Source organism: Schistocerca gregaria, chromosome 1 (genome assembly GCF_023897955.1).
Source record: "Schistocerca gregaria isolate iqSchGreg1 chromosome 1, iqSchGreg1.2, whole genome shotgun sequence".
Taxonomy (NCBI): Eukaryota; Metazoa; Arthropoda; class Insecta; order Orthoptera; family Acrididae; genus Schistocerca; species Schistocerca gregaria.
In genome coordinates this window covers 281,768,114-281,792,420 of record NC_064920.1, presented here as the reverse complement: position 1 = coordinate 281,792,420, position 24,307 = coordinate 281,768,114, and the positions used below count along the sequence as shown (strand labels likewise).

The window sequence follows — 24,307 nt, the reverse complement described above, 5'->3', positions numbered from 1 at the left end:
GTGGAAGCTCTGTCAGCTATTTGCAGTTGCTTGTTGAGAGACTGTGCTTCGTATGCAATCAACATCAGTTGAATTTGATGAGGAAGCTGCTGTCACCAGACATGCAGTAACTATTCATTGGATATCCTGGGAAACTCGCTGTTCAGGTAATTTCATGCAGCAAGCGATCAATGCCATTTTAAGTGTGGTGTACGATTGTTGGAGCAGCAGATGTATGATCATATCAGAGACTATTGTTGCTGCCCTCTGATTCAGGTTACTGTTGCGAGAGTGAATTTTTCGTGGTCTTCAGTAATGTGTTGTTACTCAAAGATATTCTCTATAATTGCAAACCAAACATCTGGTTGTGTAGGCCTGAATGGAGGTGCTGTGAACTGCAACAGCAACAGCAACAGCAACAGCATGTTCGTGCATGAAAAATCTTCGGCATGTGAGTATGCTGGTGGTGTGGCTGCTACTACTGGAGTCTGCAAATTCGTGAATTCCATTTTGCTATCATTCTGCAGCATTGCAAGCTCCAAAAGCCCAATCTCTTGCTTTAGCCGTCATATCTCGTAGTTTGTTGCTTGCAGAATTTTGTTAGCTTCTTCCATATTTGGTGAAACTGCTCCACAATATTAAGTTGTGAGAGTTCTTATTTTTTCTAGTACCACCAATTATGTAGGCAACAAACTAAACCCACATACAGCTTTGCATAAAATACTTTATTTTTCCAACTCAGAAAAAGACAATTATCTGAACTAACAGTCAAAGAGTAAAAACTTATATCTAATGTCCGCTGCACTGGAATGGAGTAAACGAAGCATGCATCACTGGCTACTCCCACGCTCCCACAGTATAATTGGGTTTGCAGTTTATGTATCATTTTTAGGTTTACGAGATCCAGTGGCAGTTCTTCAATGGAATCTTTATCTCTGGGGATGCAGGTAGCTGTAACTGCCCACTTGCTGTGCACAGTGATTTTGTTGTGATCTGTAAGAACCTTCATCACTTTCTTGACTATCAAAATTACACTTGAATTTCAAATCTTTCTTTTTCTTGGTGGCAAGTGCAACCTGTGACTAAATTATTTGTACACCTTTTTAAATCGTTGGTAGGAAACGCAACTTCCAGCCTGCCATTTAAATGACCACTGAATTGCAACAACACTGTCTCTTCATGTGTATTCAAGCATACACCAACTGCAATCATTCAGTACCATCACAATGTTATTCAACAACAACAAAATAAAGTATATGTTTACCAACAGATGGAGTATGCAATCGAATGCCTATGGTAAACTTGAATTGAAGTGAGCTTTAGAAATCACCCAGAAAATTTAGATCCACCCCTCATGTATTCAGCTAATGCTAAGCAACTTATCTTTAGATGAATGCATAAAAAAGTCATTAATTTAGTGTTTCTTCATTATTATATTCATAAGTCCCTAATTTGACACACAACAGCAGGCACTTTGTCCTTCATCTTTGTCAATCTTTACACACAGTTGTACAGAAGCTTCTATGTGTTTGGTATGGGCATTGTTTTAAGTAACATTATGAATTTAAACAGCAACACATGAAATCCATTTTAAAGTTAATACTGTGCTTTGTTAACAGTGAACTATGGGAGTGGCCTGCTGTTGCCACATGTTCCAGCAATACTAGGACATTTGAAGCGCAAGCTGTCATCATCAAAAGCAGGCCTTGGTCACCGTGATTTAGAAGTGCTTGCAAGAGTATCAGAGCTGGTGCATGACCCATCGACAAGTGAGCTCTTGCTGCAACTGTTATTACCCACACTTAACAGAAAAGCATCTGCAGCCGAAGAAACTGTGATTCAACTTTTCACAACCATTACTAATCTTGTCAAGAACATTGCATACCCATTGAAATACCTCAGGTTTGTTGTTTGTTGATGATTGTATTTTTTCTTTGTACTCTTTATGACATCGACTTGGAGACTCTGAGAGATGGCTTTGCTTTGCCCACTACTCATCACTTGTAAAGCATATACATGTTCATTCATTTTTGACTGAAGTAGTTAAGTTGCGACTGATATGCAGCAAAGTGGCAAATTAGCTTATATTTCATGATAAACCTGCAGAAATATGAAATTCATGCATTTGGTGCTTGCACACTTGTCGTCGCAAGGGAATACATTTTGCAGACTTTCAAGTAAAAAACTATTAATTATTTTTTTTAAATTATTTTTGTCAATAAACGTTTATAATCGCAAGTTGATTCCTATAGACTTTTTAAAATTACTTTTTCCGTAAATGTGGACCAAGTCAGTTTACTAGCCATGTACCTATTTTGTTTTTGGGTGTGGCTACAAGCTGGCTATTTAAAAGTTACTAAATGACACACCGGTTAAATATTAATAACAATTAATATGTTAGTCTTTCATACTACTCATATAATAACTGATAATTTTAAAAAAAAGAAGTAAAAGAAAGACAGACTCACATGCTTCCAGCTTTTTAATTTGAAATTTGTTTTTGTGGAATAGGAGGAGTTGTACAAGAGAAATGATTTCATGGTGGATTTAAAATTTGCTTTGCTGTCTGTTAGACATTTTGAAACATTTCTTAATCTTAACCTCAGAGAGGCTGTAATTTTGTACAAATTCATACTCGCAGCCATGGCCAAAATGCAGCACACTGATTAACGCCCTGTAGCTACATAACTGTGTTCAGAAATGTTCTGAAGTCCACTACTGTACTAGAAGACAAATTCTGCCTATAGGCACTACACATTACTGGATAATAGCTCAAAGTAAATACATCAAAAGCCACTCAGAAATACCATACTTATTGCTTCTGCAAAAACAAAATTAATTTATTGGCTTCAATTAGATCTCGCCAAGTCCACCTTCTTCTTTAAAACCCCACCTCTGGTTAGCTAATGGCTCCATGATGTGACATGAAGCTTCTGCTTATCAAGGAAGTGCTCACTTATTGAAATTCAATGCTTGTGTAGAAAACTGGTAAATTACCTATCAGAATTCAAAACCTACAAATAGCAACACATCCTTTTTTTGTATTTGAAAATAACCTTGTTAAACGAGGTTCCCTAACTACTGACTTCAGAAATGTTAAACATCTTTATTCCAGAGGGCACATGACTGCCTCTTCCATCTGGAAAGGCTGGTTGCCTACTCTTCAATCATGAGAGCTACTGACAGCTGGCAAAAATCTTTAAACATATCACACAGTCAGCTTTAGCATCCTCACTGATCATTCCCTTCTCACACCAGTAGCACTCCTTATTCCTAACAAGTTCTGTACTACACCACCTGTCACAGGAGAATCACTACTCCTTAAGTCAGCCTAAAAGGCTCTGGCCACAAAACACTTCAGACGGATTAAAGAGAGACTGTCTCATTGGCTCCAGGCTGGATAAAGCCCCCTTCCACTGAATACTAGCTTTTGCATATTTAACACCCAAGAGTATGACCCGAGACTGACAGGAATCATATTTTACAATTTTATGCTGTGTGGATAAATGTTCAATGATTTTTGTAATTGTCTTTTGGAGCCACAGAGAGTTTTAGTAATGATTGAGATAGGTCTTTCTTCCCCTTATAGTGTTTTAGCTGAGGACAAAAATAGTTTTCTCAAATTGTAATGCATTATTTATGAAGAATATGTTTTGTGAATGTAGCAGTTGTGAAGAACAGCAGTGTTAAAATGCCTAATGTTTTCCGAAAAGTGTCCACAAGATGATTGTGTGAACACAATATACTACTTTCAATGCTCACTCTTGTGCAATCAAGGCTTCCTTTCTAATTAATGAGTTACACATTAAAATTATGCTATAAGACATTCAGGAGTTAACTATGTTATAATGATGATTTATTTGTTTCCAAAGTTAGATTTTATAGAAAGTGCAGAAGTTGCTGAACAAAGTTGTTTGAGCAGCACCAAAATATATTGTCCAATTAAGGTTTTCGTCACTGTGAAGATCTTAACATATATCAAATAATTTTCATTATTCCTTCCAGTTATATCTTATTCATGAAGTTAGAGGAACTTGTAAACACATTGTCAGTATGCTTATACATGTATTCTTAGGGAAAAAATAAAGGAAAGAGAAAAAAAAGATTTCATATGAAAATTGTCACTATAGGCTCAAATTGTGTAATAGCCTGACCTTTTGAAACTATAACATTGGGTATATTCTGCACCAACTCACTTTGTACTGTAATTATCTGCTCTTTGCTTGTGATGTAAAGGAAACAGTTTAATCCACTTGAAATTATGAAGTTTACGGTATAGAGAAAATAAATATAAATTCTAAATGTTTGATTTGCCTTTTAATTTTAAATTATCAAGGACCTTAAAATTATATTAATATAATGTGGATGTTTTAAAATCAAAAAAGTTATCTGCAAAATAAGAAATGTTTCTTCCAATAAATATGAGTTTTTAAAAATTATTTGTATCATGATTAACAGCATAATGATCATGCTTATATTGTAGGTCATTAGCACCATTATTTGGTACAGTCTCTGCTACCGCTCCACGAAAACTTCTCTGTAATTTGGTAATGGCTATTGCAGAAAGAGATTTAAAGGAACAGAAAAGTGATGTGGTTATTAATGCTAAACTTTTAATGGAAATCAATGCATGGGATGCCAGATGGATTGATCAACCAGATTTCAACAGGCGTCTTGATGGTTTCAAAAGAGTCAAAGAAATGTTATCTGAAGGGACACTCAACCTTGACTTTGGTGTGATGATAATTCACAACTGTTTCCACATCTTAAAATCAGTAAGTTAATTAATTTGTAAATACAAAAAGTGAGTACCCAGATAGCCATAAGAGGTTATTTTTTATGAGCTAATTATAACAACCTTTGTATGGGCAGTAATTTTTTTTATCTTCTCCCTCTCCCCTTCTCATGGTGCTACAAACTGGGGTAATTAACATGAAAATTCTAACATAAATACCTGACTGCCTGAGCACCAATACATGGCTAATTTAACCAAGAAACTAAACTCTGCCTGCTGTGCACATTCTTGACCTGTCAATGTGATTGCTAATGTACTTTGCAAACCTTTACTTGATACTGTCCTTTGGTGTAATCTTCTGGAACAGTGTACAAAAAAAAGTGGTTATGCTAGAGAAATGTGCAGTGAGAATGTTGAGAAAAAGTCAATAACTTAAGAATACATAGATGTGCCTTCAGGGACGTTGGTATTTTTACAAATATGTGCCAGTATACTTACCCCCTTTTGGTATTTGTGATCAATGGCATGAGTGAATTTAGGGTAACTGTGAAATGCACCCACAATACTAGAAGTGAAAATAATTTAAATGTAGCTTTTGCATCCCTGTCTAGTAATCAGAATTCAGCTTTACAGTCCAGTACAAAAGGTTTTAACATGTTGTCAGCAGACATTAGGCAGGAAATTGGAAATCTCTAGATATTAAAAAAGAAAAGAAAATAGTACTTAAGTTCTATCCTTGTAATTAATCATAATATTTAGACTCAGAGGGTACAACTTCAGGTTAACACTAATGTTCATATTAAAAAAAGGTTTTAACTTTGAATATATATTGACAATTGATAATGTTCTCTGTAGTCAGTAGAGATGTATAAATTCTTAGTATGAAGTAGTTGGTAAAAACAGCAGCTAAGTAATGTAAGAGGAAGGGTAATGACTTTTTTGTAATGCACTGCTTTCCTGCTAATACACTTGCATTTATAATGTGCTAGTAAGTAATTCCCATAATTAATAATGTAATGGTTCCAAAGATTGTAGATGGACAGTATAGATTATGAAAAGGAAGAACTGCAGAAGGAAAAAGGAAGATTCAGAGAATCGGTTAGAAGAAGGCCTTTGTTGAGGATGAATGAGAAGGGACTGACAAAACATTTTCAAGATACTTCACAGAATCCCTAAGACTTCTGACAATTGGTTCATGTATGAGAGAAGGGATCATGAACAGGTTGGATTAAACTGAAGAGACATCTCAGACCAGGCCTAGGCAAATTTATAGATTTCCATGATAAACGAAAAGAGAACTGCAAATGAACAGAGGGAAGAAGAGAGGCTACCAGAGAAAGACTGCAAAGATTTTGGTCTGCAGGGAAGGCTTACAGTAATGTGCAGTGGTTACCTCATACAATACCCGTAAAGGCCCCCCGTCCTGATAAGGTTTATGTAACACAGAGTATGAATGAATGAACAAATGCACTACTGCAATTAAAAAAACTCCTCTTCAGTTCTTTGAGTTACTTTACGTTAGGTTTTTGCATTTCCCCATGATGATACCATGTGTCATATGCTTTACTTCCTATAAGATCAATAAACAAAACAGAAATTAGAGGGCTTAGGAAGAGAGCAATTTTAAAATATACTGATAACCAAAAATCTTAATGCAGTGCTGTATCAGTAACACATTTCATTAAAACTATTCAATTCTTATTCACAGTGGCTGTGCTTCTTTGTTCTTTATCAATTACTTTCTTTTTGTTGCAGGAAAAGGACATGTCTCTTAGAGATAGTGCTGGATACTGCCTACGAAATTTGGCACCTGTTATGTGTCATAAACATTCAGACATCTCTGCTGAAAGAGAATTTCTCATCAGTGACACCCTCCTAAACTTGATTAGGCAGGGGATAAAAGATTTTAATGAAGTAGTTAGACATGAATCATTATGCTTACTTGGAGAATTGGTAAATATAATTATTATTTGTCAACTGTTTATATCAGCTTACCTGCTTTTTTTATTAAATTTTATTCCTTACATGCCCATAACTTAGTAAGTGTGCCAGCCCCTCTCTCCTTCTATATTGGTTAACTCGCATAAGTTAGGATACAGCCTAATTCCTTTATTATTAATGATTTCTGCAAAACTGTTAGTTCCCTTTAATTTCCAATCATGACCTACATTTCTAGTAATTGACATAAAGAATTGTTTCTAATTAATATACCTATGAAGAATGCCTATTCTGAGAACTATTGATTGAAATCTGTTAGTCGCAACATATTACAAAGTGCCTTTCTGCTGCTTAAATGGTTGCCTGTGATCTTTGTGTAATCACAGATATTTCCTACCTGTGTCCACTCACTAGTACTAAGAGAGAGACTGGAAGACGCACAATGACATACTGGAACTATATAAAGTTCAGTGGGGCAGGTCATTTATGATTTATGGAAAATTATGCACCATTGGCAGAGTAGCTACACTAAATTAATCAGGCTGTTGAGTTTCCCTGCATTTCCTCAATAATGAAAATACTTCTAAGTAGTAATCTGCATTCTGTACTGTAACATCAAATGTAGATTAATGAGACAATTATTTGATATTTAATTTTTTTCAGATTATTTAAATCTCATTATTAGAGGGCTTTAAGGTACACATTAAAACATTCAAAATATGCGTTCATATAGGTTGAAAATGCCAGGCTTATGCACTAAAATTCTGCAAATACACACTTTAATATAGGAAATGTCCTCAAAAATAAATCAACCATATATTTTAAAAGAACAAACGTGTGCAAAATTGAAACTATATGTATTTTTAGGATCTTATGGAGTGCATTGTAAGTTAGCAAAAACATGCTTGATACTATTTCACAGCTGTGAGATTATTTAAATCTTTTTGTGCCCCACGAAGAATATGTGATTTGCCAATGTACAGCTGGAAATTTATGCCTGAATCACCATTTTCAAGTTTTGTTTAAGTGCGTATCTGCTACTCAGCCCATCTGCTGTATTATGAGAAACCATTGTTTAGGTTATGTACAAATAAATCACGGAAAGCAATACTCTATGACTTTTCTGGAAATATACAAAACAAAGCACTTCTAGAGGTGACCAGTACAGTACTTCGGAAGTTTTTTAAATAACTCTCTTCTCAGTGCAGGAGAACACTTTGTAGGTTCGGCTGGGAAGCACTCAAATACAAATCACACTCGGTGCACCCTATGTTGTCCATTCGTTCACAGAAAACACAATTGTCAGTTGAATAGTGAGCAAAGACAGTACTGCACTCCCCCTCCCATCTCCTATTTTACTCTACTCATTACAATATTCCAGTTCACATTTATATGCCTCTTTACACTCACTGTGTCCACTATATGGAGAGAGATTATCTTTACTTTTTTTCTTTGTATTCCTCTCAGAATTTTGGAATCTTTTATTAATTTCTGAGAAGTGTGGCACAAAGATCAGTTTCATAACATAAATTTTCCATGCCCTCTTCAAAAATTAATCTCTCAGAAGCAGGATTTGTGTTATGCATTACCAGAAAGGATTCTGTATATTGTACTTAGACTTGGAACTGGACCTATTTTAAAGAACAAGAAGCCTCATAGAAGCAACTTGAATTATTGTTTTCTATGTTCAGCCAGGATTATATAACATTACAATAGAATAGAAAATTTTGTTCCCCATTTGAATGCTGGTTCAAAAAACAATTACCGCCTCAGCCATACTAAGTGTTGTAATTAATTGTAGGCTAGGCAGTGTGAAGAATTACATCCAGTTTTACGAGATCTCTCCAAGCTAAGCAGCAAGACAGATCCAGAAGTGGACTTCTTTGAAAATATAGTTCATTTGCAGAGTCACAGGAAAGCAAGAGCTTTACTGAAGTAAGTGATTACTTTCTGCACTGTGCAGTGTTAGCAGGTAGCATTCAGTATTTTGCAAATATTGTAAATATCTGCCTTTTATCTGCTTTATTTCAGGTTCTGTGAGGTGGCAAAAGGCCTTGTAAAACCACCAACTCCTCGGACATTGACTCATTTTATTCTTCCATGTGCATCACTTTTCCTTTGTTCAGAAAAGTTTGCCAACAAAAATAGTCTTGTTGATGCTGCAATTCAGGTACTTGATTTGCAGAATACTTTTGATTCTATGTTTGTGTGAATATTTTCTCTAATGATACTTTGCATTTCAGGCAGTTGGTATGGTTTGTCGTCTTCTTCCTTGGCACCAGTATGAGACTGTACTTAGGTTTTATCTTGGAAAGATGCGTGTATCTGCTGAATTCCAAAGACAGCTGGTGCGAATCATCATAGCAATTCTGGATGCTTTCCATTTTAATCTTGACAGAGCTGTGAACAATGCAGAAAATGATGTGAAAATGAGCAGCCTTGAAAATGCAGCAGAAGGTGGAGCAAGTGATGAAAAGGACAAAATAATGCTAACGGCAGGTCATGAGGAGGCTGAGAAAGACAGTGTTATTCATTCGGAACACCAGTCATCCGATGCAGGTTGTGTTTAAATATTAGTTTTTAGCTTAAAACAGAAAATTTTAATAAAATATAGTTTTATAGACTGCTGTTCCCTTCATGTCTCATCATGTGTAAGTTATAAATTGGTGCCACTGTACACAACTATTTCTGTGAACGAACAATCCTGTTGCAAGAATATGCGCAACTGAGCATTATACCAGAGGTTGAAAATACCACTTCAGTTGTAAATTTCTTTTACTATCACAACCGGTTTCGGGTTCTCATAAGCCCATCCTCAGTTGTCGCAACTGTGCTGTGGACCCCGAGCGCTGTGGTGGACATGTACTAGGTGCAGTTTGCTAGGGGGTCACAGCACAGTTGTGACACCTGAGGAGGGGCTTATGAGAGCCCAAAACTGGTCATAATAGTAAAATAAATTTACAACTGAAGCAGTAGTTTCAACTTCTGTGAATATATTAAACAGTTGAGATTTACTGTTGTGCATGTGAGTGGAGGGAGATCTAAGAAGTGTACATAATCGTGGTGACTGCTAATCCGTACAATCTGGAGGATTAAAAAGTATGAATTGATGGCTGAATATGGTGCAAGCTAAGTTACGTGGAACTACACATGGCAGTTTACCAACAGAGATACTGGAATTCCATCCACCAACAGTAGTTTGCCACAATTACGTAGGGGCAGATTTTATTTTCAATGCGTATTCTGTAGAGCTGATGAAGAAATTGTTTGCCATTTGTATCCTGTCAATAAAAAGAACAACAAACAAAAGTGAAGAAAGGGAACTCTAAAATAAACTCTATAAACTCCGTCTAAACAGCCCTCAAAAGACCCAAAAGTACCGACTGACCACCATGTCATCCTCAGCCAATAGGCATCACTGGATGCGAATGTGGAGGGACGAGTGGTCAGCGCTTCTCTCTCCCAGCCATTGCCAGTTTTTGAGAGACCAGAACTGCAACTTGTTGATCAAGTAGCTCCTCAGTTGGCCTCACAAGGGCTGAATTCACCCCGCTTGCCAGCAGTGCTCGGCAAACCTGGACAGTCACCCAACCAAGTGCTAGCGGAGCCCGACAGCACCTACTTCATTAATCTGACAGGATCTGCTGTTACCACTGTGGCAAGATCAAGGGCAAGAACAGGAACTACTCACCTGTAACAGAGTGATTCGCAGCACATTAACATGTAACAACATAAAGATATTTGTGTTATTGAAATATCTTGCCAATTTTGCTCTCTTCCAATCTTGCATCCATCCACTTCTTGTAGAATCCTTGAAGGTATTCTGAGCTCAAACGTAATGACCTCATCCATGCCAACCATTATGGTTTCACAAAATGTGTGAAATCCAACTCACACTTTTCTGACATGACATCCTAAAAGCCAGGGCAATCAGGTAGATGCAGTATTTCTTGACTTCTGAAAAGCCTTTGGCTCAGTACCACTCCTTTGCGTATTATCAAAAGTACAGTGTTATAGGGTATCAGACAAAATATGTGATGGGATTGAGGATTTCTTGGTAGGAGGCCACAGAGTATCATCTTGAATGGATAGTCATTAACAGGTGTAGAAGTAGTTTTGGGTATACCCGAGGCAGTGTGTTGGGTCCCTTGCTGTTCATGCTGGATGTTAATGATCTTGCAGGCAATGTTAATAGTAACCTCAGACTTTTTGCAGATGATACAGTTATCTACAATGAAGTACAGTTTAAACAAATCTTTACAAATATTCAGTGAGACCTTGATAAGATTTCAAAGTGGTGCAGTGATTTACAAATTTCTTGAAATGTTCAAAAATGTGGAATTGTGGTTAGTTAGTCATAGCTGGAATCTGTAAACCCATACAAATACTTTGTTGCAACATTTAGTTTGGATATGAAGTGTAACAATCAAATAGGCTCAGTCATGGGTAAGAGAGGTAGCAGGCTTTGATTTGTTGATTGAATACTACAGAAATACAATCAGTCGACAAAGAGATTGCTTACAAATCACTTGTGTGACCAATCCTAGAATATTACTTAAGTGTGTGGGACCTGTACCAAATAGGACTAGCGGGAGGTATTGAACATATACAGACAAGGGAGCATGAATGGTCACAGGTCTGTTAAACTCGTGGGTTAGTGTCACTGAGATGTTGAAAGAAGTAAACTGACAGACTCGTGAAGAAAGGTGGAAACCATCCCCAAAAATTCTACTGACAAAGTTTCAAGAACTGGCATTAAATAATTATTCTAGGAATATACTAATATACTACAGGCCCTACATATCACTTCCATAGGGATCATGAGGATAAGATTAGATTAATTACAGCACACACGGGGAGCTTTAAACAATTTTTTTTTTCCTGCACTCCACACATGAATGGAATAGGGGAAAGCCCTAATAATTGGTGCAGTGGGATGTTCCCTGTACCCTCTGCTGTGCATTTCACAGTGGTTCACAGAGTATGGATGTAGATGTAGAAGTATTCATTTAGTACTGTCTTTCTCAGGAGAAGACAGATTTCGTAGCCAAGATCACATAAAGCACTGTATTGTGGATGACCGGTTTTGGTAAAACTATGTTACCATCATCAGATCTTCGTAGAGGTTACTATAAACATCTTGTAGGAGATACACACAATATCTTTCTATTAAATCTCCAGATGTACAACATATAACACAAATGATGTGTTGGCACGTCAGAAGTAAAAGTCTTTCTTTTCTTATGTAGACCCAAATCATGCGTTTTTTGTACCTTCTTAATTTCTTAATTCCTTACTTTTATCACCTCTACCTTACCTTCATCCCCCACATCTTCTTATGAGCCAGTGTTGCACAGTTTGAATGTCCCCTAGTGTAACAGTTACTCCAGCAGCTCCCATATTTCATCCCCCTGTTCTTACAGCCACATTTCATCACTAAGATTTCTTTCTTGTTCCTTTCATTTATTTTTATTTTACTTTATACTTCATATCACTGTGTGAAAGACAACTACTCAACTGTGTATGTTTCTATATGATTGCTTTTCGAGTGCACGTTTCAGACAAGTCTTTGATCTCTCCTTTTTGGTCACCTTTACCATATTAACAACGTAAACACTTTCTCTACCTATTGTTGTTATAGTTAATTCTTATTAAAACTGTTTTCATTGTTGAATTTTCATTTGTTATCCTCTTTGCTGCATTTTATTACTGCAAATCCAACCATGAAGTTGCTCATTCAGCCATTCAGAAAACTTCGTGACGCTATCATAAAAATCCAGTTCTGTATTCATGAAAGCCTGACTAATATTTGGTGTCCCTTACAACTGACTTACCATTAACACCAGTATTTATGGTTAACACATGTCCTTTCATAAAGACTTTTACCTTTTCTGCTTCCTCCGGTCTTGCATAATCACACCATCCTATCTGAGATCATTTATACTGTGAAAATAATTTCCTACATTATATTTCTGTTACCCTGAACAATGTACCCAGGTGCATCTAAGGAAACTATCTCAGTTACTTAATGTCTTATTTCTACTTGGAAGTACCTTTGTACATTGAAGACTCTCATCAAAGTATCCTTCAATTTCTTTTAAACCCAGAACCTGCCATATTGAGTTACCTACAACATACAAAAAATTTTGTACAACCTCCATAAATCAAACTGCCTCTAAGCACATTCTGCAGACTCTCAACACAGTTGGCAGCCTATCTTTCTTAACTTGACTCCTGAAGGAGCCTCAGTGCACAAAAACATCTTGCCTGTGACCCCAGACCTAAGTTTAATCATGTTGCAGTAGTGAAAAAAGGGTGTGGTTTTGTTTACTTGTTTACTTTAGTGGAAGCATTTCTTTGCCATCCTCCAAACTGACTATAGACAGCTGAAAGGTAGAGCCTTTTGTTAAAGAGTGCCAATTGTGATCTGTAACCACTTCAACCCAGCAGTCTTTCATAACCTTCCAGTAACACCTCATCTCCAGTTCCACTTTACCTTTCTTCCTCAAAACTCTTCCCGCCGAATCCAAAATCAGAGCTATGGAGCAAATAGCTGTTCGTTGCCCTTAGACCACTCTTGGCATGGTTCTTACTGCTGGGAAGGGATCTACCACCATGTTCACAAATCACAGTGAGTATTTAGCTGAGAGTCATTACCATATTTCTGCCACCACTAGTTATAAACATTATCATTTGGACCACTTACAGAAGTCCAACATTACCTTCTTCAGCTTCTCAAAACATTAGGCCCATTCCAAAACTTGTTTCCTGATTCTGTCTTCCTCTTCATTTCTGGCAGTCCGTTAGAGACCTACCTTTTGCCTACTCCTTGAGCTCTGCAAACCCATATCCACTTGTCTCCCACCTAGTCATTCCATTGTGGCTGGTAACAGTACTTCTGTAGAAAACTGTCAACATGGACCTTCAGCCAATTATCTAGTCTCTCTTTTTACATCTAAGACAGTGATAATTCCTGATAGTGCCTTTTCACAGTTCAATTCCCATAACAAACAGAATTTTTGCTTTTCACAATGAATGGCAAATCCCTGTACACAGACATCTTCCATGTGCATGATCTTGTTACCATGAAACTCCAACTCAGTGTCCTGTTAGCAAGTCCACCACCTCCATTCCAATCCTTTGGAACAATTTTCTAACTTCTGATTGTTTCTCTTTAGAATACCAAATCTGGAAATGCGAAGGGTACCCAAACTATCTTGGTTTTAACTGTCTCTCCAGCATATCCTCCATTCTCGCAATCCCCATGACCTAGACCTTCACTAGTCCCCATCCCTTACCCTTACCCTTACCCTTACCCTTACCCTTACCCTTACCCTCACCCTCAACTCAGTTTTCTTCTCCAGTCTCAGAGTGAGGTGGCACAATGCTTAGACACTAGACTCCGGTTCGAACCCCTGAATGGCCAACCAGATTTAGGCTTTCCTTTATGGGAAATACTGGGATCGCTCCTTTGAAAAGGACTGGGTTGATTTCCTTACCCATCGTTGCCCCATCCAAGTTTCTGGCCTATCCTTAATGATCTTGCCATTCTCTTGTCTGAACATGGCCACTGTCTTTCTCCTTCCTTACCTAAGTCTGTCTACTGGTCTCTTCCCTGATGAAACCATATCCATTGCTATTTTGAGCCACCATTGATATGTCATTCTTCATACAAGTACAGCCCATTTCAGTCTTCTAGTCTTCAGAAATAGTATTTGATCCTCTTTAAAGAAATTCAAACTCTGTATTTATGGAATTCTGGCAGAGATCTGTGGTGCTGAAGAGGAAAGCCTATCTTTGCAAATTTATAAAATCAATCAAAGAGTTTATGTAGAACAAATATTACAAATTTATAAAAGCAAAGAGTTTGTGTAAAATTAATATTACAGCATGAATATAAAGTAACAGTGAACTGTCCCATACACAAGAATGTGAAAATAGCGTATTTAACACACATGTGTCTCTATTCTTGTCACATTTGCCACAGGATATTCTCAGAATTCCGTCTAGACCAACTGAACCCCTTGTAGCAGAAATAATTGGAGGATATGAATATAATCTGCAAGTTCAGTGTCCTCCCAATTATTCACGTGCAGCTTAGCTAGTTTGCAGGTTATACTCGAATTTAAAAATTAAAAAGAAGGTGTGCAATATTTTTCTCTAGGAGACCACAATTAACTACCCGTTGCATGACAATAAGTGCCATTTCCATTATTTTAAGTGACAGCCACTTGACAACAGAGCACTATTTCCATTGTTATTGGCCAGCCTATTCCATGTAAATTGAAAACAGGTTAAGTTTTCTTGTGTTAATCGGCATGTGTGTATGAAGCGAGTTAAAAGATATTTGTAAAAGAGATGACTATAAATGAAAGGAACGTGGATTGACATTAATACAAAAATTAGAATTAATTGAAAGATTTCAGAAGAGGGAAATGGCTGCGAAACTAAGTACTCAGTATGGTTTTGGAATCCAGACTGATCGGGTCATTAAAAAGAATAAGCCGAAAATGCGAGGTTCTGTCAGGAAACTTGATTCTAGTTATGGACCATCAGCACAAAAAAGCATGAAGAGATCTACATTTGATCAATTAAATATTGCTCTTTTGCAGTATCTATTTGACCAAATGTAGATCTCTTCATGCAGATGGTGCATAACTAGAACAACTGCTCTTTTGCAGTGGTGTATCCAAAAACAAGCAGAAGGTCTTGTTTCAAAAGCAATGGTAGCTGAAACAGCTAATTTTTTTCATAGAGCTCTAGTGTTTGAGAGAGAATTTAATGCCTCATCCAGATAGCTAAATGAATTCAAACAGCGTTACAGGATTTGTGAACTTACTATGCAAAGAGAGCGACTTACTTCAAATATTGCAGCAGTTGATTCCTTCCAGGAAGAATTGTGGAAACCAAATTTATAAATTCAGACAAAAGTGGTCTGTTGTGGATATGTCTATCAACCAGAACTCCTGCTTTTAAGAGGGAAATTTATGCTCCTTGGACATGACTTGTCTAAAGAATATATTACAATTTTGTGCACCACTAATGCTTCTGGGAACCACAATGTAAAACTACTAATGATTGAAAATCAGAGACAACCCAAACACTGGACGATATAACAGCTAACGATCTCCCTGTGCATTATTACGGCTGAAAAGGAGCATGTATGGATAAAGGAGCATGTATAGATAGAGAAGTTTTCAAAAATTAGTTCCGTACACATTTTGTACACAAGTTTGGTGATATCTAGAAGAGAAAGAATTGCTGTAGAAGGCTTTTCTATTGCTTGGGAACCACAATGTAAAACTACTAATGATTGAAAATCAGAGACAACCCGAACACTGGACGATATAACAGCTAACGATCTCCCTGTGCATTATTACGGCTGAAAAGGAGCATGTATGGATAAAGGAGCATGTATAGATAGAGAAGTTTTCAAAAATTAGTTCCGTACACATTTTGTACACAAGTTTGGTGATATCTAGAAGAGAAAGAATTGCTATAGAAGGCTTTTCTATTGCTTGGTAACACCCCTTCACATCTTGATGAGAGAGTTATCTTATCTGATGATGATCTCATTGTAACTAAGTTTTTACCTCGTAATGTGACTGCCATTATACAGTCAATGGCCAAGGCATAATCATATCAGTAAAACGGTATTACTGGACTGGTCTACTGAGAACATTACTGGTTGAAGAGAATTTGGTGGCATTCCAGAAGAAGTTGACTATTCTATGTGTCATGCACAGGATTTCTGATGCCAGGCAGGAACTCAAGCCACATACACTAGTTCAATCATGGAGGAAAATTCTTTCAGCTATAGAAGAAAGTGATTTTCAAGGTTTCAGAGATGAAGAAATAACAGCTGCACAAATAATTAATATGGCAATGGATTTAAATGGTTTTGAAGATGTCAGTGAAGAAAACTTGAATGAATGGTGAAAGATTGCATGTGAACCCAGTTCCAGTATAAATGTCATGCCAGAATTGGGACTGCTGCTTCACAATAAAACTGAGAAGAGGAAAATGATTGTGAAAGTGGGGAAGAAGGCAGTGACTCTGTCAGTCATTGTACCACATTGTAGTGTGTTTATACTCTTCTAGATGATATGGGCCAGGGAGGGTTTCAATATGACAGCATTATTTTTGCAACAAAAATTTGAAATGCCGTGCAAAAAAAAGTCATCTCCTCTCAGAAGCAGACCAACAACACAGACTATTCTTAGAAATAAACAGGCTTACAATATCTGTGCATGGAATTTGGATAATTTATCGAACAAAGAATACATGTTTGAAGATATCTCAATTATTTGTGCACCTTCTCCCCCACATTACCCTGAATAATTGGGAGTAAACTGTACACAAATTTCTGGTAGACCTTCAGAAGGAAAACATCATCATTAGCAACAGTTTAATTAGGACCTTGAAGAATTTTGGGCTTCAGAAAAAGCTTGTCTGTCTTTCTCCTGAGGGTTTTTCCCATTATGGTGAAATGCACTGGACCTACAGTTGCAGTCTTCCATTTCATAAGGAAAAAAAATTCTTCAGACCTATACTAAACATGCTTATTATGCAGACCAGTTTCAGAGTGTTATAGCTCCATTTTGAATGTAAACAATTCATTGCAGTTTACAAATAGTGTACATAGCCAGGTCACTGTAATGTTCTTTTGATGGCCACCAGAAAGAGTACATGCCCATAAATTAAGCTGCACAGAGCCACTGGCAGGATATTTGGGTGTAATCTGTTGTTCATATGTCCCATGGAATGAATCTATAATTTAGGAGTTTTAGGAACTGTTACCATCGTTTTGTCTTTTCATTTTTGGATGTAATGAGTAATGAAAAGACATGTCTGCAGCTTGTGGTCTTGAGATAGCGTTCTCGCTTCCCGTGCACGGGGCCCCAGGTTCGATTCTCGTCAGGGTTAGGGATTTTCTCTGCCTCGAGATGACTGGCTGTTGTGTATCTATCATCATCATTTCATCTTCATTGACTTGCAAGTCGCCAAATTGGGGTTAACTAAAAGGGACTTGCAATACGATGGCCGAACTCCCCCGCATGGGACATCCCGGCCAACAATGCTTTACAATCATTACATTTTTTGTCTTTCCATGTTGTTTCACAGTTCATGTATTCTTTTTATGATTGCTGATGGAACATTACTGTGATCTGAGGCGGATACTCCACTTCTACAACTGGAAACCGGTGTATCTCTCCCAGGTGGCAATTTCAGGGGCTGCCAAGTTCGTATTCTTGAAAGAAAAAACTTTGTTTCACCAAGTGTCTAACATCAATTATTCATATGATTTTGAGACAGATCACTGCCAGTTTTTGAACACATTCTAAGATGATTTTTGGATGTGTCCATAGTATACATGATGTCTCTGCCAGGGGAATTCCCATCACACCAAGAAATATAAAACTTTCCCGCAGACAAAAGGGTGTGGGGCTATATGAGCTGAGCCAAATAATCCCAAACGGGTGAATGCCAGATGCTGTTTGTTTCTGTGATTAACTGGGTGTGCAAATGATGAGCATTATTATAATTATTAGCTAATTCCTTAGATTCAGACTACCAGTGTGGAAAGAAACAACTAACATGAATAATGAGTAACAAAGACCACATATCAATCTTCTTGGTGTATCCAAGAAAATGGAATTTTGATATCACAGGAATAGTTGCACAATTGTTGATGACAAGATTGTTTGTTAGAACGAAGAGGGAGAAGAAATAGGGACATCACACAAAAATGATATGGAAGAATATGATGATTCCAAATTTATACATGAATCTCGTATTACTACTTTTCGACGTTATTCTTGAGAAACTGGAGTGTATGAATGCAACGTGAAACTGTTTCCTAACGTAAAACTATTTGCTTGTAGTTGGCCTAATAGGAATTTGACATTGGGACTTCATGAATTATATTCTGTCGTATTATTTATGTAAATGAACTAAACTCCATCTGAACAGGCCTTGAAAGGCCCAACAGTACTCACCAGCTGCCGTCTCATCCTCGGCCTGCAGATGTCACTGGATGCAGATATGGAGGGGCATGTGGTCAGCACACCGCTCTCCTGGCCATTGTCAGTTTACGAGACTGGAGCTGCTACTTTTAATCAAGGAGCTCCTCAGTTTGCCTAACAAGGGCTGAGTGAACCTCGCTTGCCCACAGCATTCGGCAGACCAGATGGTCACCCATCCAAGTGCTAGCCCAGCCCAACAGCACTTAACTTCTGTGATCTGACGGTAACTGGTGTTACCACTACGGCAAGGCCATTGTCATTTATGTAAATGACGTAGATAAAAATGACCACTTGTACCAAAACAGCCTTGCTTATTTGTCATGTGTTACAATTGCTGCAATATTATAAATGCGTATTTCATATTATTTGGCAGGCGGTGACAAAGTAGACATAATCAAATCGACAAACCAATCCAGTCTTTAGTAATATTAACAGCTTTTTTGGTGTTAGACAGTGATATTTTGATATTTCATGCAGCAAAACGTTTGATGAACTTTAATGATGTAATAGATTATTTGACAGAAAGGAAAGCAAACTGTGTAAAGGTGTAGTGAGATTAGAGAGTAAAAAAGCTGCAGCCTGTGAAGAAACGTGTACTGTCTTACTTGATTGTTGCCTGTACTGGTTTTATGTTTCCTATAATTTTATGCCACACAAAAGAGAAAGTTATTAGCTTATAGGCAATAAAGAGAGCAAATTTTCTGAAGAGTTCTAATCCTCCCTGTTACAAATAATTCTACCCACTATTAATTGTGAGTTTTTGTTAACAGTGGGTAGGACAAATGACTGGCTGACAGGAAGCAGGAGTGGGTCCACAGGACATTTTCATTTCTGCTGTCTTGAATATAGGTTTCATGGCTTCCATTATAAAATATACATGTTTGAATTCAACAAGGCCACGCGGGGTAGCCACATGGTCCGAGGCGACTTGTCACAGTCCATGCGGCTGCCTCCATCGGAGGTTCGAGTCCTCCCTTGGACATGGGTGTGCGTATTGTCCTTAGCCTAAGTTAGTTTAATTAGTGTATAAGCTCAAGGACCGATTACCTCAGTAGTTTGGTCTCATAGACTCTTACCACAAACAAATTTGAATTCGACAGAGTGAAACACAGCCACATTTGATAGAAGAAGGGGCAAGGTGCACTGCACATTGGTTCACTTAAGACCAAATAATATATTTTACATTTCCTCAAACTTTTGTGTATCAAACTTCTCTCAAAAAGATATGCACTACAAAATGAACATATTTTTGAAAAATCAATTTTGGAAAAATTTCTGATGTCCTGTTTCAAATGCTCAAGGATGGAGGGGGGGCTGTCACTATCGAGTTTTTGCCCTGGTTCAGAAATGATGTAGATCCGGAGCTGAGTTGACACCACCACCTCTTCAGCTATACAAGCTCAGACACAAAATCACAGTTGTATGAGTATTTGAACTGTACTGATAGAATGCTCTAAAATCAGTCTGCAAAATACTTATAAGTAGTAGCTGCAGTGTAAATTTTCTTCCTTTCTGTGATTTATTGAAATAAGATAGAGAGAGAGGCTGAGGAAAATTAAGCAATAAAGTGATTAAAAGTTTCTAGATGGTCACAGAGTTAAGGCAAGAAGTCTAATGTAGCAATTGAGAAGGTCATGAGAGACTTTCATGAAAATAAATTTCATGCGTTTAAATAAACACAAAAATGTACTGTGCATACACAATCTATTCACATTAATGTGACTGCCGCCTACGTTTGGCATCAACATGCAATAATCACACACAGACTGCAAATGGCAGCACTAGCAGTAGAGGATATGTTTAGCCTGTTGAGAAGACACAGCAAACTGCAGTTGTTGCAGTGCAGAAACAGAGTGATTTATGTAATATCCAAAAGGACATGATCATTGACTTTCGGGCTAAGGGTGGAAGCATTTTCAAAATGGCTAAGCTTGGAAACTGTTTGCTTGCCACCATGGTTAAAATATACTGTGCATGCAAAATGATGCTATACAAAACCAACATTGTGGCAACTGTAGTGTACCATGGGTCACGGATGCCAGGTGTGAACAACAGACGTGGAGATGTGTACGGGCAACTAGATGTGCAACTGTTGAGCAACTGACGACCCACATAAACCAAGGAGGCTACCAAGAGTGTCTCCTTAATGACCGTTCAGCTAATGTTGGTGCATATGGGTCTCGACAACAGGCACCTGGTTGATTCACCCATGCTGACTGCTGTTCTTTGGCAACAAAGGCTGGAATTTGCATGTCCATTGAGTAGTGTCAGATGATCTTTTCAGGTGAATCACATTTGTGCTACACTGGGCAAATAGGCATTGGCATGTATGGTTCTGCAACAATCATCAGAAGGGTCCAATCCTAAGGGAGTGTTATGGTTGGGGAATGCTTTCAAGGCATTCCCTAGGTGATATCACTATTATGGAAACAAATATGTGTCAATCCTTGGGGACCATGCCCACCCCTATGTACAGTTTGTTTTTTTCCTCGTCAAAATAGCATCTACCAGCATGACAATGCAACATGTCATACAACTCGAAGTGTACGTGCTTGGTTTGAAGCGCATGAGGTTGAGTTTACCGTATTCTGCTGGTGGCCAAACTCCCCAGATTTAAACCCAGGTGACCGTCTGTGGGCACCCCTCAGTCAGGTTGTTTGCACCATGTATTCTCAACGGAGAAACCTATTGCAGCTGACAATGGCACTGGAGTTGGCATAGCTCCACATCCCTGACATACCTTCCAGAACCTCACTGACATTTTTCCTGCATGTCTGCACTGCAAAAGGTGATTTTTCAAGCTTTTCACACGTGACCAAATTAATGTGACAGGACTGTGTATTTGCTCTATGCAGATGATATCTTCATAATGAATTGAAGAGAGCTGCACAGGTCCTGTGCCACCTCTACATTTGGTTGCCTTATCACCATTCAGAAAGAATGGGAAGACATCAGTGGAACATTAATGAACTGATAGTTAGTAACAAGATGCAAAAACAAATAAATGAGTTCCAAAACTTGAGTGCCGTTCTCACTGAAAATACATCAGATAATGTTGAAATTAAAAAAGAGAGACTTTAGCTTAGAGCTGGTTGCTAAAATTGTTTAAATGATTTATTAAAATTCAGAGTCAGATCACAGTCTAAATTCAGTTCGTAAAAAATAGTAATAATGTGAGTGAAACTTCTATAGCTGCCATGCTGTGAGTACGTGTAAACAGGACCTCAATAATCTCCTAGTTTTTAAGAAATTGTTTGGTCAAGTCTAAGAGCTAGCCAGTGAGTCATGGATAAGAGAGTAGTTTTTTTTTTCCTTGAAGTTATTTGGGATTGAGAAGTTTAATTTTTACTATTTTGAACATGCTTCCATTTGTTTTTGATATCTCTCTTATCCCCCTGATCTGTACCTTAGGTTTTTCTTATATTACATGTGAATATAACATGTTTTACTTTCATATGCAAATTATTACATTTTAAAAGAATTGGTGAAATTTTTCCAATTACAGAGAAAACGGATGAAGTTGTAATGGAGAAGGACTTGGATACATTGCTGGATAGTTGTGAAAATGAACAGATGGAACTTGGAACTGGAATTCCTGAAAATAAGACATTTGCTGTCGACCAAGAAGCAAAACTTCCCAAGTCAGCAGCATCACGAGTGATCAGCACAATTACCAACAGCCTGCTTCCACAGTTACAACGGACAATTGGGCAGCGATCAGTAGCAGATACTTTACATAAACTAAATCGACGACAAACTGGTCCAGACCAAGATGAGGAGGACGTCTTACGTGTTCCAGTAGCCTTGGCATCTGTCAAACTTCTGCAGAAACTTCCTCAACATGTGCTTGACCAACATTTACCAGGGTATTTACTATAGTAAGGCTTGTATTTGTTTGCATAGTATGGAAGTTAGAATAATAGATTTATTTGTGATTCCAGTTACTTGTAGTTTTCGCAACTTTTCATATCAATGGCCATAGTTGTGAAGTAAAATTTGAGCTTCAGAGTTACATAAAGAATTTGAGTATAAATAAACATTATACTCTACAATTAACATTATCAGTTTTACCAGTGCTCTAGACAAGAAGAAACAAAAAACTGGAATTGCTCAGTGTTATTGTCATTCTCCTTTCTACCTGTCAAATAAGCCATTAGATCACCTCTTCCCCCTTCCGTGTGTGTGTGTGTGTGTGTGTGTGTGTGTGTCAATTCCTAGTTCAGAGAAAAGGCATCACCAAAGCCTATTAACAACTTACATATTTGTTGAGCACACTGTCAACCATAGGGTGTGTGGTTTTCCCCATGCTTCTGCTTCTGTGTGTATTCCACCTATGACTTTCCAGTATCATATTGAAGGACTAACAAGAAATATTTACAATAATGGAAAATTTTTGGTGGAAGATATTTTATTGGTACAATGACAGATCACTACTTGCCATATAAGGAAGTTTTCAGTGCCAAATAAGAACAAAATAGAGTAGTGGTGAATATTGTTCAGCTTCTGAAACTGTCTCTCTCTGCTTGTGCATTGTGTGCGATAAATGTATCAGTGTAAATTCCTAGCCAAGGTAGTACTTGCTAGTATGACCCTTAGTGTCATTCTATTTTACATCCAAAGGCAGTAGATATTGTCTATTCTCTTTAGTTCCACTTGTAGAAAACTTGTTTATCCCTATAAAATTTCTGTTATATACAATTGGCGACACAGAGCACTCGAACTTGTTGCAGTTGGTAATGACACCTTGTGAAAGGTGAGCAAAAGTATTGGTGCTGATATCTTTGACATTAGATGGTTTCTGTATGCAGATAAGTCACCAGTTCCATGTACCATATACAACATGCAGGAAGCAGAGAAGGTATAATTTTTTATTCTGATTTAATGTTGCTGTCTGTAGTCATCACCATCATATGGTCCAATGCAAAAAACCGCTGTGCAGCAAGTCCTGACCATTTGCCTTTATTACAGGCTTGTATGCAGGCTTATCATGACAGGAAGTAACAAATTTCTGAGAAACTGTTTAAACAGTTATACTTGACACTTCTTTTCTGATCCCTTTGCCCTGCCCTCCTCAATTCCTTCCCAAGTAGTATCCAACATTCAGGCTAGTGTTGGTTGTGTCTCACTAGTTGCATCTGGCACCCTGTCACTTTTGCAGAGAAATATTTTGATCTATGCCTTGATTGTACCTCTGCATTTCGTATAATGTCTTGGTTTAAAATGTCAGTGATTCTGCTGGAAAACATTCAACTGTTTGATCATAATGAATGCAAAATTTTAGGTTTCACTAATAAATACAGCTGTTGGAACAATTATGATTTTGAGTGTTACCTCCATAATGATACAATGGCTGCAGTTGACAGAAATGACTAATTGAATTGGCACAGTAGTTGAGGTATTGAGGCCCAATGGAGAGAGAGCAGGGTTTCCAGAATTCTGCCTTGAGAGTCCAGACTGCTGCTTCTGCCAGGACCAAATATAACACACCTCCCACTCCCTCCTCCTTCCCTCCCAATCTCTCTCTCTCTCTCTCTCTCTCTCTCTCTCTCTCTCTCTCTAAGTTTGAAAAAAAAGGACTAAGAGATGGTTTAGATTTTATAGTACTGATGTTTCAGGTTGTTGTTGTGGT

The 24,307-nt window shown here is 37.7% G+C and overlaps 1 protein-coding gene across 1 annotated transcript in view; it reads left to right on the top strand.

The window, feature by feature from the left end:
• LOC126341185 (small subunit processome component 20 homolog) overlaps nucleotides 1-24,307 on the top strand; it is a 219,754-nt gene that overhangs the window by 97,639 nt on the left and 97,808 nt on the right. The window contains exons 18-24 of the mRNA XM_050001756.1: nucleotides 1,599-1,881; nucleotides 4,463-4,754; nucleotides 6,470-6,667; nucleotides 8,454-8,587; nucleotides 8,684-8,822; nucleotides 8,896-9,211; nucleotides 22,184-22,544. Of these exons, the coding sequence (XP_049857713.1) occupies nucleotides 1,599-1,881; nucleotides 4,463-4,754; nucleotides 6,470-6,667; nucleotides 8,454-8,587; nucleotides 8,684-8,822; nucleotides 8,896-9,211; nucleotides 22,184-22,544 (1,723 nt within the window). The remainder of the gene's footprint in view (nucleotides 1-1,598; nucleotides 1,882-4,462; nucleotides 4,755-6,469; nucleotides 6,668-8,453; nucleotides 8,588-8,683; nucleotides 8,823-8,895; nucleotides 9,212-22,183; nucleotides 22,545-24,307) is intronic.